This window comes from Theobroma cacao, chromosome 2 (assembly GCF_053813885.1).
Source record: "Theobroma cacao isolate CCN51 chromosome 2, ASM5381388v1, whole genome shotgun sequence".
NCBI lineage: Eukaryota > Viridiplantae > Streptophyta > Magnoliopsida > Malvales > Malvaceae > Theobroma > Theobroma cacao.
Window position 1 is genome coordinate 38,803,893 of NC_142640.1, and position 16,324 is coordinate 38,820,216.

Here is a 16,324-nt window from a genome sequence, read left to right on the forward strand (position 1 = left end):
CTAAAAAAATAACATAATAAGAATAACCATTAATAAAATTTTATTAGTGCTAGAACTCGAGCATCAAAGCAAAATAAGTTGGAAAGGACGATTGCTAACTAAACTTCACATCCCAAATGACAAGAGTTACATATAGAAAGTAAGATTGAGAGGAATATAGAAGAGAATTAGTCCTTAAAATATGATGGAGAATGTTATGTGAAAGGGATGACCAAGATGTTTGTGTCAATCATGAATTGGAGTAGCCATTCCCTCTCTATTCCTAAGGAACATTTGTTCCTTTGTTTGGTTGTCAAATATTGCAAGGAACAACCATTCTTCTGGAATCTCTATTCCCCAAAATCAACTAAAACCAAAGAAAAGCTAATACCAACCCTCCCCCCATGGTATTTGTTATTTCATGGCTAAGGAATAGCCTTTAAAAATGATAAGACCAAAATATCCCTTACAAGTTTGAAAAATTATAACCCTATCTATATAAAAACGTTCTTTTTTTCTCTCTCTCTCTTCCTCTTCTCCCTCCATTTCAACTTCTGCCTTTCTCCTTCTCTCTCTAATCTTTCACCCACCACTGAAGGGGGCGACGACAGAGGCAACGATAAAGGTAATTTTATGGTCAAATCTAGAGCTATTCATCCAGATCTTATCAAGAAAACGCTAAATATGGCATCTGCGGCTAAATCTAGTCGCAAGAAGCATCGGATCTAACGTTTCCAGACTAGATCCCCATGGACGGATCTAGCATTCCACTGCCAGATCTAGCCACGGGGAATGTCGATTTGGTGCCTCAATGGTCAGATTCAACCACAATGAGAGCCAAATTGACGCACCATTTCGTCAGCCACATCTTTGGTGGCCAACCAAAGGAGAAAAAGGAAAATAAAGAAAAAGAAAAAAAAATTTAAAATAAAAAGGTTAAGTTTTTAATTATATATTATAAAAATAATATTTTAAATTGAAAAAATCAATAAAAATTATTAATATTTTAATCATAATAATATTTAAACTATAAATAAAATATTAATATTTAAATTATTAATCTTTAATATTTTAAATAAATTATAAATTATTAATATTTAAAAAATAAAATAAAAATAAATAATCATATATTATAATAAGGAGTATTTTTATCTTTTTACCATCTATTCTTTTATTGTTCCAAAATTATTTTTTTCAACCAAATATTGTAATAAATCATAATAACAATTCCTACCTTATTTTTTTTATCAACTAAATTATATAATAATATTTTCATTTTATTCCTCTGATCTATTCTCATAAAATATCTATTTTATTCTATTTCATTCTGTTACGGGAACCTAAATGGTTTAACTAAGGATAGAAGCTATCAAAGACCTTTAATTAATGTTCCAACAGCTACGTAGGATTTCCCTCATGGACAGATCCTTTACCACAAGAGTACTAGAACGGGACCTTCATCTTGCCCATGGTGAGCCCGACATGATTGGATTAAATTTGGGTAGTGACACAATATACCAACCCAACATACCTCTACCCAAACCATCCCAAGTTAAGAAAGGGATGGTTGAAGTTGGAAGTGCTATGGTGGTGGAAGTGTCGGATTCGGCTGGTGAAGAAGGCAAAATATTATCGAAAAATGACAAGGTACTGAGTGAGGTGGATGTATTTGAGCCCATCATCAAGTTTAAATACAAAAAATTGGTGAAAAGGGGGAAAAGAAAGACAAGAATGTGGTAATGGTTTGATGGATTTTGTTCCATGATGGTTTGGGAACCGTTTGATGGTTCCTGTAAGGTGAAAATTGGGATTAGATAGTTTGATATGCAGAGAAAAGTTAAACGCATATTGTTGTTGGATGAATATATACAACACAAATGAGACGATAAGATTGCTACCTAAAGAGGTACAAAGTTATCAACAAATTATTTGAATTTTAACTTTATAAAATTGTCAACAACTTTGGATTAATTAAATCTTATGTACTTTTCTCATGGAGTATAGTTTACATAATACTGAAATGTTCTTGGGACACAAGCTTGGAGCTATATGACAACAATTATGAATCATAACTCATAGGTCATAAAACACTTGATCATAAATTTTGAAGGTGAGTTCACATTATTCCAACCTTTGTCTCAGAAATATTTTGACAAATTTATCTCTTTTTAAGACGAGTTATTTCAACAACTACTTTAAAGACATTTTTTAATTTATCATATAGTGTCTGGTTAACGGATGCTTTTATTTGTTAAGCAAAAATCCTGTGCTCTATAAATGTTAATGGAGGTCTCTAACTTTAAAAGCCAAGGATGTTATCGTTTAAGATTACGAGTATAATTATGTGGAAAATTTATAAGATATTTAATTTTATTATGGATATGTTTTTAGTTATTTTTCAAGTTTATGATATATAATATTTTTGAAATTTGAAATTCTTATAGTGTTATAACACTGAAAAACTTTATGATAAGAAAAAACAATTTCCAATTATCAAGCAAACCTACATTAAACTTAAAACTTCATTTTGTTATGTAAACAGTATGATCTGTCAAACGTTGGACCTAGGCGGCCCATAAGGCTCATGATTATCACCATGGCATGCCTGGCTCGCAACTCCAGCCAAACAAATCCATTCCATGGAAAAATCTCCCAACTTTGAACGTGTCATCTTGGCTCCGTGATTGGAACAACCAATCAAATCCTCTGCTCTTAACTCCCTAGTTCCAACTGAACTCCCCATGGCGCTGGCAACCGCGCCAAGCTCACCTCCTCAACTTCTTCCATCTAAAACCATCAACACCCAAAATGCTTCTTCATTCGACCACCACGGCCGCATCCTCTTAGCCTTGAAACAATGCACGAACATGTCTTCACTCAAACAAATCCACGCCCAAACCCTCCGTTCCGCCTCACCTCACCATCCAAAAACCCTCTTTTTATACTCTCAAATTCTCCTTCTGTCTTCCTCCCTTGACTTCAACTACGCCCTTCTGCTTTTCAATCAAGTTGAAAACCCCAATTCCTTCATGTGGAACACTCTTATAAGAGCTTGTGCCCTTAATGTTAACAACAAAGAACAAGCCATTAGACTTTATCAGGAAATGCTAGAGCAAGCTCTGGTTTTCCCTGACAAGCATACATTTCCGTTTGTTTTGAAAGGTTGCGCTTACTTGTTCGCTTTTTCTGAAGGGAAACAAGTTCATGCCCATGCTTTGAAACATAGGTTTGGTTCCGATGTTTATGTGAATAACAGTTTGATTCATTTATATGCAAGTTGTGGGTGTTTGGACTTAGCTGAAAAAGTGTTTGTTAAAATGTCTGGAAGAAGTTTGGTTTCTTGGAATGTTTTGATTGAAGGTTTTGCTCAGTTTGGTAAGTTTAATACTGCTTTAGAACTGTTCCGTGAAATGCAAAATAGGTTCGATCCTGATGGGTACACACTGCAAAGTGTTATAAGCGCTTGTGCTGGTCTTGGGGCTTTGTCTTTGGGCGCGTGGGCTCACGCTTATTTGTTGAATAAGTGTGATTTTGATTTATGTAGCGATGTTTTGATCAACAATTCGTTGGTGGATATGTATTGCAAATGTGGATCTTTGGAATTAGCTCAGCAGGTTTTTGAGAGGATGCCGAGACGTGATTTAACTTCATGGAATCATATGATCCTAGGATTTGCAATGCACGGCCAAGCTGATGAGGCAATAGGATGTTTTGATAAAATGATTAGGACGGAGAGTTTCAGGCCGAATTCTATTACATTTGTTGGTGTTTTGAGTGCTTGTAATCACAAAGGCATGGTTTTTAAGGGTCGTGAGTTTTTTGATTTGATGATTAATGATTACGAGATTAAACCTGGATTAGAGCATTATGGGTGTTTGGTTGATCTTCTGGCCCGTGCTGGGTTTATTGATGACGCTCTTGACATTGTATCAACGATGCCTATGAGACCTGATGCTGTTATCTGGAGAAGTCTTCTTGATGCTTGTTGTAAGAAGAATGGAAGTGTTGAGCTAAGTGAAGAGTTGGCCAACCAAGTCCTTGAATCAGAAGGAGACATTGGCAGTGGTGTCTTTGTGCTGTTATCAAGAGTTTACGCTTCAGCTAGCAGGTGGGATGATGTTGGATTGGTAAGGAAATTGATGACTGATAAAGGTGTAACAAAAGAGCCTGGTTGTAGCTCACTTGAGATAGATGGTGTTGCTCATGAACTTTTCGCAGGGGACACATCTCATCCTCAAACTAAAGAAATATACCAGATGCTAAATGTGATTGATGAAAAACTAGCGTCGGTAGGGTATTCACCTGACCATTCACAAGCACCTATGGTTGATGAGCTTGATGAGACTAGACAACATTCTCTTAGGCTGCACAGTGAAAGAATTGCCATTGCTTTGGGCCTTTTGAAGTTGCAACCAGGCATGCCAATACGTATTTTTAAAAATCTTCGGGTATGCAATGACTGCCATGAGGTAACTAAATTGATCTCTAGAATTTTCAAGGTTGAGATTTTTGTACGTGATCGTGCCAGATTTCATCACTTTAAGGATGGCTCCTGCTCATGCTTGGATTATTGGTGATGATTGTTTGAAGTGTAAAGCAATGTGTAAGTTGCACAATGTACATGACATAAATTTTAGAATATCTATTGAAGCTAAGATACAGTTAGACGGTTGTGTCGTGCTGCTGTATCATGTAACTGAAATCACAACAGGAAGAGGTTATGAAATAATTTTTTTTTTTCCTTTGGATGCATTCATTGCTTGCTAACATATGACATCCGTGATACGGACAGGACAGCCAATCTGTTGCAACAAGCTGAGATCTCAACATCTTCTTTTTGCCTCTTGAAGAAGTCTATATACATACCTAATTCTGTTGCTGAAGCTCAATTATAATACTTGTATTGCAATCATGTATGCGTATAACTGTGTAACAATTGACTCCAATGAACTTACTGGAAGTGCCTTATCCGAGGTCAACTGGACATGGTTTCATCATCATCTTAAGATGAAAATGGGCAATCGGTATAATAGGATGCAGTTCTGGGATTCGGACAAGGATAGATGAGAGCTGTACAGCTAAGAAAATGCTTTCTCATGTGCCTCCCTCTCCCTCACATTGAATAGATCTCATTCTGCCAGGATGGCTAGCAGGAGAAGAAAGATGGTTTTCCTGCTTTTAAGATGGTTTTCCTGCTTTTAAGTTGGCTTCAGCTCAAGGTCAATATATTGAGTTTAACTTTATCATTAAATAAATAAATAGATAATGGCTTACGACAGCCACTCCCATTTATCAATTTTAGTTCCATTGTTTGAACCACTTGCTTCTGCTTGCATTGGCAAATCTTGACTTCCCGGTTCCCACTCCAGCCTGTCATGCGTCCAAAGTCATCAGATTTTAGATTGCTCCCAAAAATCATTTAACCACCATTTGCGAATAAAACTGCTCCAAGTTGTTTAACAACCGTGAAAATTGGAAATTTACTGCCCTTCTACAGCTAAATTATTTTCTCTTGAAAATTAGTTGCTACTTTCCTGTGAAGAAATAACCAAACCATAATCCCCCTTTAATGTTTATGACAACATCATGTTTTCAAGTACAACGCTTGAAGCTTAAAGCCACTTGATTTTGCAGTCTGCTGCAAACGTTTTATGTGCTAATGGTAACATAAAATAAGACAAGTTCATAGCACAGCAACTAAAATCAACTGCAATAATTTCATTGATTAACCATGAGCCAATTTTGTAACAACATAAGCTCCATAATACCTTATTGGTCAAACATAGAAACTGCAGGAAGTTGGAGATAACAAGCAATCAGTCATCCATATCTTGAATTTGAAATATGTTTGGCCAAAAAATTCTACATCAAAAACCAATTAATGAAGCACATAAGGACGCAAGTATCAAAATTAATATTTTACAAAGGATAAATTTGTTGGCAGTGTGCTATAATTATCCTCTGCTAAAGCAAGAACATTACTCTCTACTGGATTTTACCCAACTTTATCGCAGTGAAAATGCAACGGGATGAAGGTTACTCACTGAATGCTTTTAGCTAGCATAAGAAGAGACTTAAGTAGAATGTACAGAGCATGTATTTTTGAATCTGTGTCGTGAACAAAACTATGAAGTTCCTTCAAAGCAGCTCACAAATTAATTCCTTGTTTTGCAAAATCTCTCGCCACTGCAACACCCAAAGAAAAGAAAGTAAATGATAAGGCACATAGATAAAGAGAAACCATGTCATATGAAGCAGAAAGAAAGGGCCAAGAAAATATAAGGTATTACAAGGCCACCATAACCAATGGAGCTATACAGATGATATAGTGAAAAAGAAACGTCTCAATATTATGTTAAAAGAATTTATCGAATCAGATGCAGTTAACATTAAACTGTTCCAAAACATTTCCCCAAGGCTATGCCTGTTAGGAGAGAGTGGGGAAATGGCAAAAGTTAGGTGGAGAAATAGAAAGATGCCCGGTATTTTGTTGGCCTCGCAAAAACTAAACCAAGTTGGAAAGATCAGAGAAAATGATAGTGTCGTAAGTCAAATTTATATATTTTCCAATTTGTTCTTTTTCAAAATTTTCCTTCTCTATCTTCACTTGTAAGCAGCATACTGGTAAATTAAACCAGTTATAATTCTTTTCTCTCATTTCATTTTACTTCTGCAAGCAAAGAAAAGAAAAGGAACTTCTTTCTTTCAATAAATTTTCTGTCACAACAAATAGACCACATCCCTTAATACACATATTTGGTGTTAAGATTGTGAAGGCAGCGTATTTGGACCTATACAAGAATTACATTTGCAAATACTTAACATATTGCAATTGTTCTTTGCAAGTTGCAACTAGTCCACCAAGCAGAACATGACTAATAGATAATCGAAGTATGAACACATAAGAAAGGCAAGCAAAATGGCAATACACATCAATATTATTTATCGCATCGACTTTATTAAGCTCTCAACTTCATGATAAGAAATTCAACTTCTATCACAAATGGAAGAGAGAATTTACTATGCATATGCATTAAGCATAACATGTATTGAAAAGAGTTGATAGAAAAATCATAGCAACTCAACGAGAAGTCTCACCTTTTGATGCTAATGGAACTAGAACAACATGCATATCTGCATTGTTGGGAGGAAGCTGCAAGCGAAGAGGAAAAAGCTTCCCATTTAACGGACTGCGAGTACACACCACAACATCCTCAAGGCCTGACTCTTCCTTCAATTTGTGAGTCAATTCATCCACACTATTACCCTTAAAACTAAAAGAGTAACCCTCCACTGCCTCATCATCAACCTCCCCATTATCATCTGCTACATGGTAGTATATTGTCCGACCTTCCGATTTTGGCGGTGAACCCACGTATGAATCACTTGACTACAAATAAAAAAAATAAAAATTTGAGTAAAAAACCCACATAAGAATCACTTGGCTACATATCAAACAAATGAAATGAAAAAACAATTAACCCAAAAGTTAAATTATTAAAAGAATAGATTTCAAGAAATAACTTTGGCCCTGCCCTAACTCTGATACTAGATTGCAAGCTAAATGAATGTACAACCAATGTGTATCAAATACCGTAATTGATGATTAAGAAATACTAACAAAAGGTTAAAGACAAGTTTAGATCTTTCAACCTCTTGTCTAGAAAAGTTTCCAGATTTGCCTGAAACTGCAGAAGGCGAAGTAAATTCAAAGTCCAATGAATCAGCGTGACGAATAGCAGGAGGAAACGAGGGCTGATGGCCACTCCCTGGAGACTTGACTTGAATCTCCACAATATCCACATCCCACAACACCCAATCTTGTGTAGCAGTCCTATGAGGAATATCGTGCGTCACCGAGTTCCTCCAAGGCGGTAACCCTCCATTTGCTCTCAAGAAGTTACCGTACCGAGTCTTGAGCTTAACCTGAGACCCTTCTCTAATGGGTTCCCACTCGACCGATGAGTCGAGCCTCCTAGGGAGTGACTGAATCACCTTTCGACCGGTCATCCCAAGTAAAAAGGGTTGGTTCGAGGCAGTGAGATACTTGTTGTAAGAGCTTTTCAGGCGGATGATGTTTTGGGATCCGGGGACGAACTCGACGGTCCATCGGGCGTTTTTGGAGGATCCGTTTCGGTCTTGAGTAACGGAATCCTCGTCTTCCTCGGCGAGGAGATACTTGTCGTGGTGGCTGCGGAGACGCACCGCTTTGGCGTTGAGGAACAAATCCATTCCCGTCCGGTAATTGTTGGAATTGACCTGTTGAAAAAAATGGAAGAAGAAGGAAGAGGAAGTGATTAAACAAAGACCAGACTTTTCTCCTATTATTATCCTAATTATTATTTTTTTATTTACTGGAGATGAAGTCTTTAAAATACGAGGGAAAGTGAGGGTGGGTAGATGGGTGCCAGTCAGCGCCAGCCACTGTGGAACGAATCATGCACACGCGGCAATTACGTGGCAGATTTCCTTCATTTAAGGTTAAAGATTTCGCCCAAGTTTCGTGTGAGTATACTTGGGCCATATTGGATTGAAGGGAAGCATTATCTCACCTTTTCTTCAGTTTTCTTTAAATAAAATCACTTTTAAAGGTTTAAAAGTTAATTAAATCAAGGATTCTTAACTTTACTATCAATATGTTTAACGGATGTCCTTGATATTTACAAAGTTACTATGTGTCCTTATCCATGTGGACAAATTTTATCATATGTCATATGTAGCTAATTAAAGGTTTTTTTTTTATTTTTTTCCGACCCATTCCCCGGGCGGCCAGATCTACAGCCCTGCCGATGCCGCTCAGGGGCGAGCGAAAGAAAAAAGAAATATTAAAAAATAAAACTTGATTGTCATGGTATCTAACAGTAGAGTTATTACAAAAGTCTTTAATTGAATTCTAAATTGATTAATAATAAACATTAAGATAGTTTAAGTCCCAAAAACTAAGTTTTACCTGTTTTCAACTAGTCAATTTTCAATATTTTAAAATAGGATAGAAAATCCATTTTTTTATCTAAAGACTTCTAACCTCGACTATCGACCTACTCCCTCAATTATAACTATCACTCAAATAACAGATGTCGACCAATTAAACCGTGTGACTGATCACTGTCGGCTCCGATCAGTTGATTGTATCTATAAGAGCTCAATCTAATCTTATTTTTCAAAAAAAAGAAAAAACTAAGAGACATTTGAAATTATTTATAATGAGAAAATCAATTAGCGTATGCTTCACGTCTTTGCCCACTTCTTAAATCATGTGGCTAAAGACAAGAAGGTTTGTACATATTCAGTTTTCATACGGACAAAACAACAAAGGAAAGGTGATTCAAGGAATCATTCATTGTCCATGACTCAGCAATCTTTCGAAGGTGAACCCCACTCGGGATAGGCTTTCATTTTTCAGCTACTGTGACGCCATTACTTAACCGGTCGGTTGTTTTAAGGATGGTAGGCGGAGATTCACCACAATTGGGCCTATACAATATCTCACAATCTTTTCTTTCTTTTTGTAAATTGCTCAAGGAATGTTTTATTTTACTTTTTCTACATAATAATAATAATAATAATAGTATATACATAGAGAGAAAAGGGTCTACGATTGCCTTAATTTATATCAACCGTGAAAGAAAGAGACTTATACCCGCCAAGGTGCAGGATTCACGAGCAAAAAGGCATGATTATGGACCTCAAACTCAAAGTTTTTTTGTTTTTTGTTTAACAAAGCTAGTGCGGGAGGGTTGGTGAAGTGGAGTGTGATTAATCCTGCCACCATTCAGCATGCTCTGACTAATTATTAATTCATTTTTTTTACTATTTTAACTAATGGTTTAACGCCCAGAGGAATAAACACATATCTATAGGGACTCTCATGTCCTAGTCTAAGATTACTACTACTTGACTTGTAGTCATTGCCCTATATGAAAATACTGATTTCCAACTCGAGTTTATATATGTATCTCTCTCTTGTTGCTATATTACACCCTATATTTTACTCCTGTTCATGTGCTTGTTTGTTGATTTTGTAGTTTGTTTAAAGGAGTAGATTTGGTAAAGAAATTTGATTAAATTGTTAATGAACTAGCATACTTACACACATTATTTTTATTATTGTTTCTTTTTGGTGTGTTCATACTTATATTACATGAATTTGTTACGTATATTTCGTCTGTATATAAAAACATATACATAGTATGAAACTTATTGCACATGTAACTATCACTAACAAATGTCTTCATCAATCCTCACACCTTTTCAAGGGATTCACACCTCTGTATATGGATGATCTGACGCCATAATATATTGCTCCTAAGTTTTTTACATTATAATATTTTGAGATTAAATTTAAAATTACGAATTATATTTTAGGGTAATTGATTAAATTTACCATTTTATTTTTAAACAAGTGTAAGTTTATAATTGAATTTTTTTTAATTCTGTTTGAAAATTGTTGAAAGTTAGAATATTCATCTATTAGTTCATGAAATATTCTTTTATCATTTAATTTTTGACAATCTTTTAACCAAATGAAAAAGGATAGTGATAAAATTACACCAAATAACAAATTTGATCCATTATCTAAACTAAAATGATTATCCTCATCAGCATTGAAAAACACTAGTCATATTGGATTTGCATCGCAATCCAAGAGATTAGCCCACTAATTAGTGAGTGCTCCCTATCTTTTATAGAACCCCGAAACCATCCAATACACTTGCAATATGGAAGACTCAACGCAAGCCATGGACATCCCCTAAGAACTTCTGGAATGGTGTATTGCACCTATTATCCTTCTTTGCTTAAAGGAAACGTTGATAAACAGTGTGTGAACTCTCTCTATTCACAATTACATATTAAACGTCTGATTCTAACAATAATACAAATATAGTTTGTGTCCCTTTCGTGCATGTTTTAGTACTATAGATGATAATGTGTTTGCATTAGGCAAACAAGAAAAAGTCTGTTTTGCTGAACCCAGTCAGTCAAAATTTAGCTCTACCCACGATATGCATTCACTACGATTTCATCCCTATGGATTGAAAGTAACTTTGGTTTTATTTGGTGTAGATAGATCGTCAAAAGTAATAACCTGATATAGCTTTCTGTCTTTTCTTCTACGATCAATAATTGAATCAACTTCCTTTTAATTAAACCTTGATACCAATCAAGTAAGAAAACTTAAATTAACAAGTTTATTCAGGGAAAAAAAAGTACCTGTTTGGCTGACAATTTCGGCGACCCTGTTGAAACGATTGAAAACCTTGGAGAATTCACCGATGACACGACCGAAATAGGCGAGTGAGCACCTGACCCTAAAATATCATCGCTCAAAGCCTCCAAAACTTCATCAGACACTGACGAAAAGCTCGAAACTGACGACAAATACTCCATGAACGACCCGGACTCTGGCACCTGCACTGCCTCCATATCCCATAATATCCATTTCTGCGTAGCGCCAGTATGAGGTTCGTCGTGAGTGATGGAGTTCCTCCATGGAGGTGTCCCTCCGTTGGCACGTAAAAATTTACCGCACCAGGTTTTCAGCTTGATCTGGAACCCGTCTCTTATAGGCTCCCACTGGAGTTTCCAATCCATCCTATAGGGTACCGTTTGCAGCACTTTTTTACCTGTCATGCCCAAAAGAAAGGGTAAATCGGTGGCTGTGAGGTACTTGCCATGACAGCTTTTGAGGCGGATAACGTTGGGTTTATCTTGGACAAGCTCGACGAACCACCTAGCTCTTTTTCCTGAGCCGTTGCGGCTTTGACGGACGGTTGCTTGATCATCGTCGGCCACTAGGTACTTCTCCAGGTGGCTTCTGAGTTTCACAGCCTTTGTTTTTGTAAAGATCTCCATGTACGAACAAGACCAAGCTTAGAAGTTATAGAAAAAGAATTTAATGGAAAAGGGCGTTTTATAAGTGAAGAAATATTCTTATGTACACAGAGGCAGAAAAAAGGGTGTTCTTTTGCCTAGAAAGAGTGGAGAGGGGCCAGGAGATGCATGGGATTAATTAATCCAGATTCTGTGGGTAAATGATAAAGGAATGATTTGTTTGATATTTCTTGTAAGGATTAAACTAGTAGGAATTATTTAGTTTCTTAGTTAGCAAGGATGCGAAAGCAGGGCCCGAAGAAGATGAAGGGGAAATGACCAAAGAGGAGTCTAAATCTTGGGGTTGACGACGAAAGTTCCGGGTACATGCCATCGTTTTTTACAACGCAAATGGTCAATTACCCACGCGCTCGGATAGGATGATGATGTGGCAGACTAAAGAACGCGGCATCCAATTTATGGGGCGACGAGGGTGCAAGTATTTCGTTGTATGACGCGTGGGTCTGGCCATTTGGAGGAAGGTCTTGTATTCCCAGTTCCCCCTACCTCTAGAAGCTCAGCTTTAGACCATGACTTCATTTCTAAAATCTATATAGATCAGCGGCAGCGTTCATACATGAAAAGGTTTGGGGAAACATCATCAGCCGCTGCCCTACTCAAGTTTGAATATTGAAGGAAACATTATTTTACTGCATACAAATTTTTAAGAATGATGGCACGGCTGATGCCCCTTCTATTTTTACCCTTTTTAACCTCACCCAAGAAAAGAAAAATGATCATGAAACGTACAGTAAGTCAAGATCTATATTCGTCATTGCCTACAAATCTTCCAGGAAAATGTTATACTTGGGTTTTCAAGAAGGGCGCAAACCTTCCCGCAATAATGGAAGATTCAATCTACACATTGAGAGAGGAAAAGGGCCTTTTATCCCAAATCACAGGGTGACATTACATACATAATTTCAAATTCCTGTTCTTTAATGGCCAGCTCCAAAACTATTGAAATGGCATACTGTTTAAAGCCCAAAATATTGTTTATATGCAACAAGCTCCACGCCTGCATAATTCCCAAAAAAGTAATCAAGCCCAGTGTTGGTGTCAATACAAATACTTAAAATTTCAACCTTACTAAAATTTTAACAAGACGCAGAGGCAGAGGCAGCAATTTAGATTAGTGTTAAGTACTGTAGGGTGTAGGCTCTGGGGAATTAGACCACCACGCACAGTTCCAGATTCCACTGAAAGACCCCAGCTAAATAGGGGGCGTGGTGCTCTGGTCAGTGGATTTGTTTAAGTCTTTTAGCTTATGCTTTTTATCTATGTGTGAACCCAACAAATGTTTAATACTCTAGTTTGAAGAAAGGGTTTACACCTAAGCTATGCAGAGTAGTTTCGTTTTTTCTTTATTATTATTATTATTAGTTTCCCAGAAAACGAAAATATAAAAATAAAAACAGTGTCCCGTGAACGGCGTGAACCTTCCCAGTCTTGACACTACTAAGACATGAAATTTCCGAAGGAATTTCATGGGATATGATGCCATTGTAAGATGGGGGTTTCCTCAAGATCCTCAAACATTTACACTTCGAATACTCCATCTCATCCCAATTTATTACATATGTTTATTACAAGTGACTATCATGGTAGTAAATGGCAATTTCCAAAGTTACCATTTCTTTTATATATTTAAAATTAGACCCTAAATCAAAGCGATTGCACACATTCAAAAAGCAAGCCGTTCTGAAAAAAAGATAAAGAAAGCAAGGAAAGTAGGGCCAGTATTTTCCTTCACCCTGACCCTTGGCTTTCCTCGGGCCAGCGCCCATTCTTTTTCCTTTTTCTTGTCTTCACCTCACCTCAGTTCACGTGACAACTCCTTCCCCACCCTGCTTCCCTCACCACGATACCGAATTGAAGTCTTCCTCTCCCTCTCCCTCTCCACTCCAAGACTCCAAGGACCTAGGCAACCACGCAAGGCAAACATAGATAGCGCTCAACAATTCAGATTCAGATCCCTACCTTTGACCCTTTGATGACCTCTATCACTTGCAAAGTCTCCCATCTTCCTTCATGCCTCCACCACCATCAATCTCCTCTGTATTAACCGCCATCCTCTTCATCTCTCTTCATCAGCTGGTCGCTGAAGCTACTGTAACTCATCACTCATGTTCCTCTCATCCAGAAACCTTCTCTAGATCCCCATGTCCACCCTTCACTTCTACTCCCCCTTTCCCTTTCTCTCTCTCACCGGGCTGTGGCCACCCCTCTTTCCACATCAAATGCTCCACTCCTTACTCTACTATCTCCATTAACAACTTCTCTTTTGCTTTACTCAGATATGAACCCAACTCCACTTCCCTCACTCTCTCCCCCCAACCCCCAACAAAGCCCCGTTCCAATTGCTCTTCTTTCCATTTCCTTTCCATTTCCACTCACTCCATCGATCTTTCAGGTTCCCCATTTCGAATCTCCGACGGTTCTTGTTCAAGACTATCCGTTCTCCACTCTTGTTCCCCTCCAAATCTCCCAAACTGTAGCCAATGCCCCTGGGAATGCGGGCTCATAAAAAACCCAGTCAAACTCCTCCATGGCTGCGGATCCACCCGCCCTCTTCCGGAACAAGGCTGCCAACCTGATGTCTTGGGTTACCTTGAAAATTTCTTGTTCACAATGGGTTTTCAAGTAGAATGGGACGAAGCACAAGACTCTTACTTTTCAAGCTGCAAAAACTGTTTATCAAAGAATGGTATTTGCGGCTTCAATTCCTCAGACCCCAACAAACAATTCCTTTGTTTCCAATCCAAAACCACCATTTCCCCACCTTGGATTCACGTAGATCACCCTCACAGAATCGCAATCTTATCCTCTGTCTTCACTTTGACATGCATTTTCGTTATTATTTCAGTAATAATAGCTATTTTTCGATCCAATAAACTCAAATCTCAATCCATAGAAGACCCAACAACTTTATTCCTCCGCCTTCACCGTTCCGCTAGTCTCCTCCCGCCCGTTTTCACCTACGAAGAACTCGAATCTTCAACCAACAAATTCGACACAAAACGCAAAATCGGCGACGGTGGCTTCGGGTCCGTCTACTTAGGCCAACTCTACGACAATCGAATCGTAGCCGTTAAATACCTCCACAAAAACAACCAGTCAGGCAAAGCCTTATCATCCAAATTTTTCTGTAACGAAATCTTAATACTTTCTTCTATTAACCACCCGAATCTCGTTAAACTTCACGGGTATTGCAGCGACCCTAGAGGGTTACTTTTGGTTTACGATTATGTACCAAATGGAACCCTAGCTGACCACCTTCACGGCCGTTCAAAAACCTCGCTGACGTGGCAAGTGAGGCTTGAAATCGCTTTGCAAACTGCTCTAGCTATGGAGTATTTGCATTTCTCCGTCGTGACGCCGATTGTTCATCGCGATATTACGTCATCAAACATTTTTGTGGAAAAAGATATGAGAATTAAAGTTGGGGATTTTGGGCTTTCCAGGCTTTTGGCTTTCCCTGAAAATTCGTCTTCCGAGTCGGATTTTGTTTGGACTGGGCCTCAGGGGACGCCCGGGTATTTGGATCCGGATTATCACCGGTCGTTCCGGTTAACAGAAAAGAGCGACGTTTACAGCTTCGGAGTCGTTCTATTGGAGTTGATTTCCGGGTTAAAAGCGGTGGATCAAACGAGGGAAAAGAGGGAAATGGCGTTGGCTGATTTGGCTGTTTCGAAGATCCAGATGGGATTGTTGCATCAGCTGGTGGACCCCGTTCTGGTGCATGATGGGGAAGCGATGGACGGTGTTGATGCGGTGGCGGAACTGGCGTTCCGGTGCGTGGCGGCTGATAAGGATGATAGACCGGATGCGAGGGAGATTGTGGAGGAACTGAAACGGATCAGGAGCCGTACACGTGTGCTTAGAGTGTCGTATTCGAATGGGAGTAATACTGACGTGTCAAAGGGTTGATTTGGAGTTGACGTGACGTGGGGGGGGTTAGGTAGGGGTCCACGTCCACATGTGGGGAATTTGACCTGATCATGTGTCAGAGGTGTTTCTTTTTCATATTTACTGTGGTTTTACACGTTCTTTTCCGCGCCTGTAGCTACTTTGTTTGTTCAAGTCTTAAGTAGTAAATTTTGGGAATGTACAGTGGAGTGGTTGGGGGGGAATTTAATTTTGAGACCCCACGAGATTGTAATCAATGTAAGCATACATGGAACAAGTCAAGTAGCAGTAATAATAAGCTTTGTGCAATGCTACGTCCCAACTAAAATTCCAAAGCTAATAGTGGCGTGAATCATTCTGATTTTGGTAGGATAATACTTTTCTTGCAAAATGGGGCCAATGGCAATGGGATGTAGCCTTTGTATCTCAACTGGTTTTTCCCTTGGGTGCTACAATTATTCATCTCTTTCATTACCCCATTAATTGACGTGGAAAGCTTCAATCTATTGCTTGCCCTCCATGCCCCAGTTCCCAAGTTGGCGGAAAACATATTCAAATTTTCTCG

The 16,324-nt window shown here is 38.2% G+C and overlaps 3 protein-coding genes across 3 annotated transcripts; 2 read left to right on the plus strand and 1 right to left on the minus strand.

Annotated features, from left to right (window-relative positions):
- Positions 1-2,578: 2,578 nt before the first annotated feature.
- CRR28 (Tetratricopeptide repeat (TPR)-like superfamily protein) lies at positions 2,579-4,876 on the plus strand. The gene has a single exon (XM_007044332.3). It carries the CDS (start codon positions 2,721-2,723, stop codon positions 4,554-4,556), a length of 1,836 nt encoding a protein of 611 aa, XP_007044394.3. The 5' UTR covers positions 2,579-2,720; the 3' UTR covers positions 4,557-4,876.
- Positions 4,877-5,778: 902 nt separating this feature from the next.
- Positions 5,779-12,158, minus strand: LOC18609298 (uncharacterized). The gene is made up of 4 exons (XM_018115615.2): positions 11,191-12,158; positions 7,633-8,238; positions 7,078-7,369; positions 5,779-6,165 (listed from the first exon to the last, which is right to left on the minus strand). The coding sequence occupies exons 1-4, from the start codon at positions 11,830-11,832 to the stop codon at positions 6,128-6,130; spliced, it is 1,578 nt and encodes a 525-aa protein (XP_017971104.1). The 5' UTR covers positions 11,833-12,158; the 3' UTR covers positions 5,779-6,127.
- A 1,393-nt stretch (positions 12,159-13,551) lies between these two features.
- Positions 13,552-16,057, plus strand: LOC18609299 (Protein kinase superfamily protein). Its single transcript, XM_018115863.2, has one exon. The coding sequence runs from the start codon at positions 13,882-13,884 to the stop codon at positions 15,778-15,780; it is 1,899 nt and encodes a 632-aa protein (XP_017971352.2). The 5' UTR covers positions 13,552-13,881; the 3' UTR covers positions 15,781-16,057.
- The last annotated feature ends 267 nt before the right edge of the window (positions 16,058-16,324 follow it).

What these genes read in the sequence shown, in the direction of transcription:
- LOC18609298 (XM_018115615.2), bottom strand. Translation starts at nt 11,832, where the DNA reads ATGGAGATCTTTACAAAAACAAAGGCTGTGAAACTCAGAAGCCACCTG. An exon ending in GAAACTTTTCTAGACAAGAG is followed by an intron (nt 7,370 to 7,632) that starts GTTGAAAGATCT and finishes TTTTATTTGTAG; the next exon opens with TCAAGTGATTCATACGTGGG. An exon ending in AGTTCCATTAGCATCAAAAG is followed by an intron (nt 6,166 to 7,077) that starts GTGAGACTTCTC and finishes TGGGTGTTGCAG; the next exon opens with TGGCGAGAGATTTTGCAAAA.
- LOC18609299 (XM_018115863.2), top strand. Translation starts at nt 13,882, where the DNA reads ATGCCTCCACCACCATCAATCTCCTCTGTATTAACCGCCATCCTCTTC.
- CRR28 (XM_007044332.3), top strand. Translation starts at nt 2,721, where the DNA reads ATGGCGCTGGCAACCGCGCCAAGCTCACCTCCTCAACTTCTTCCATCT.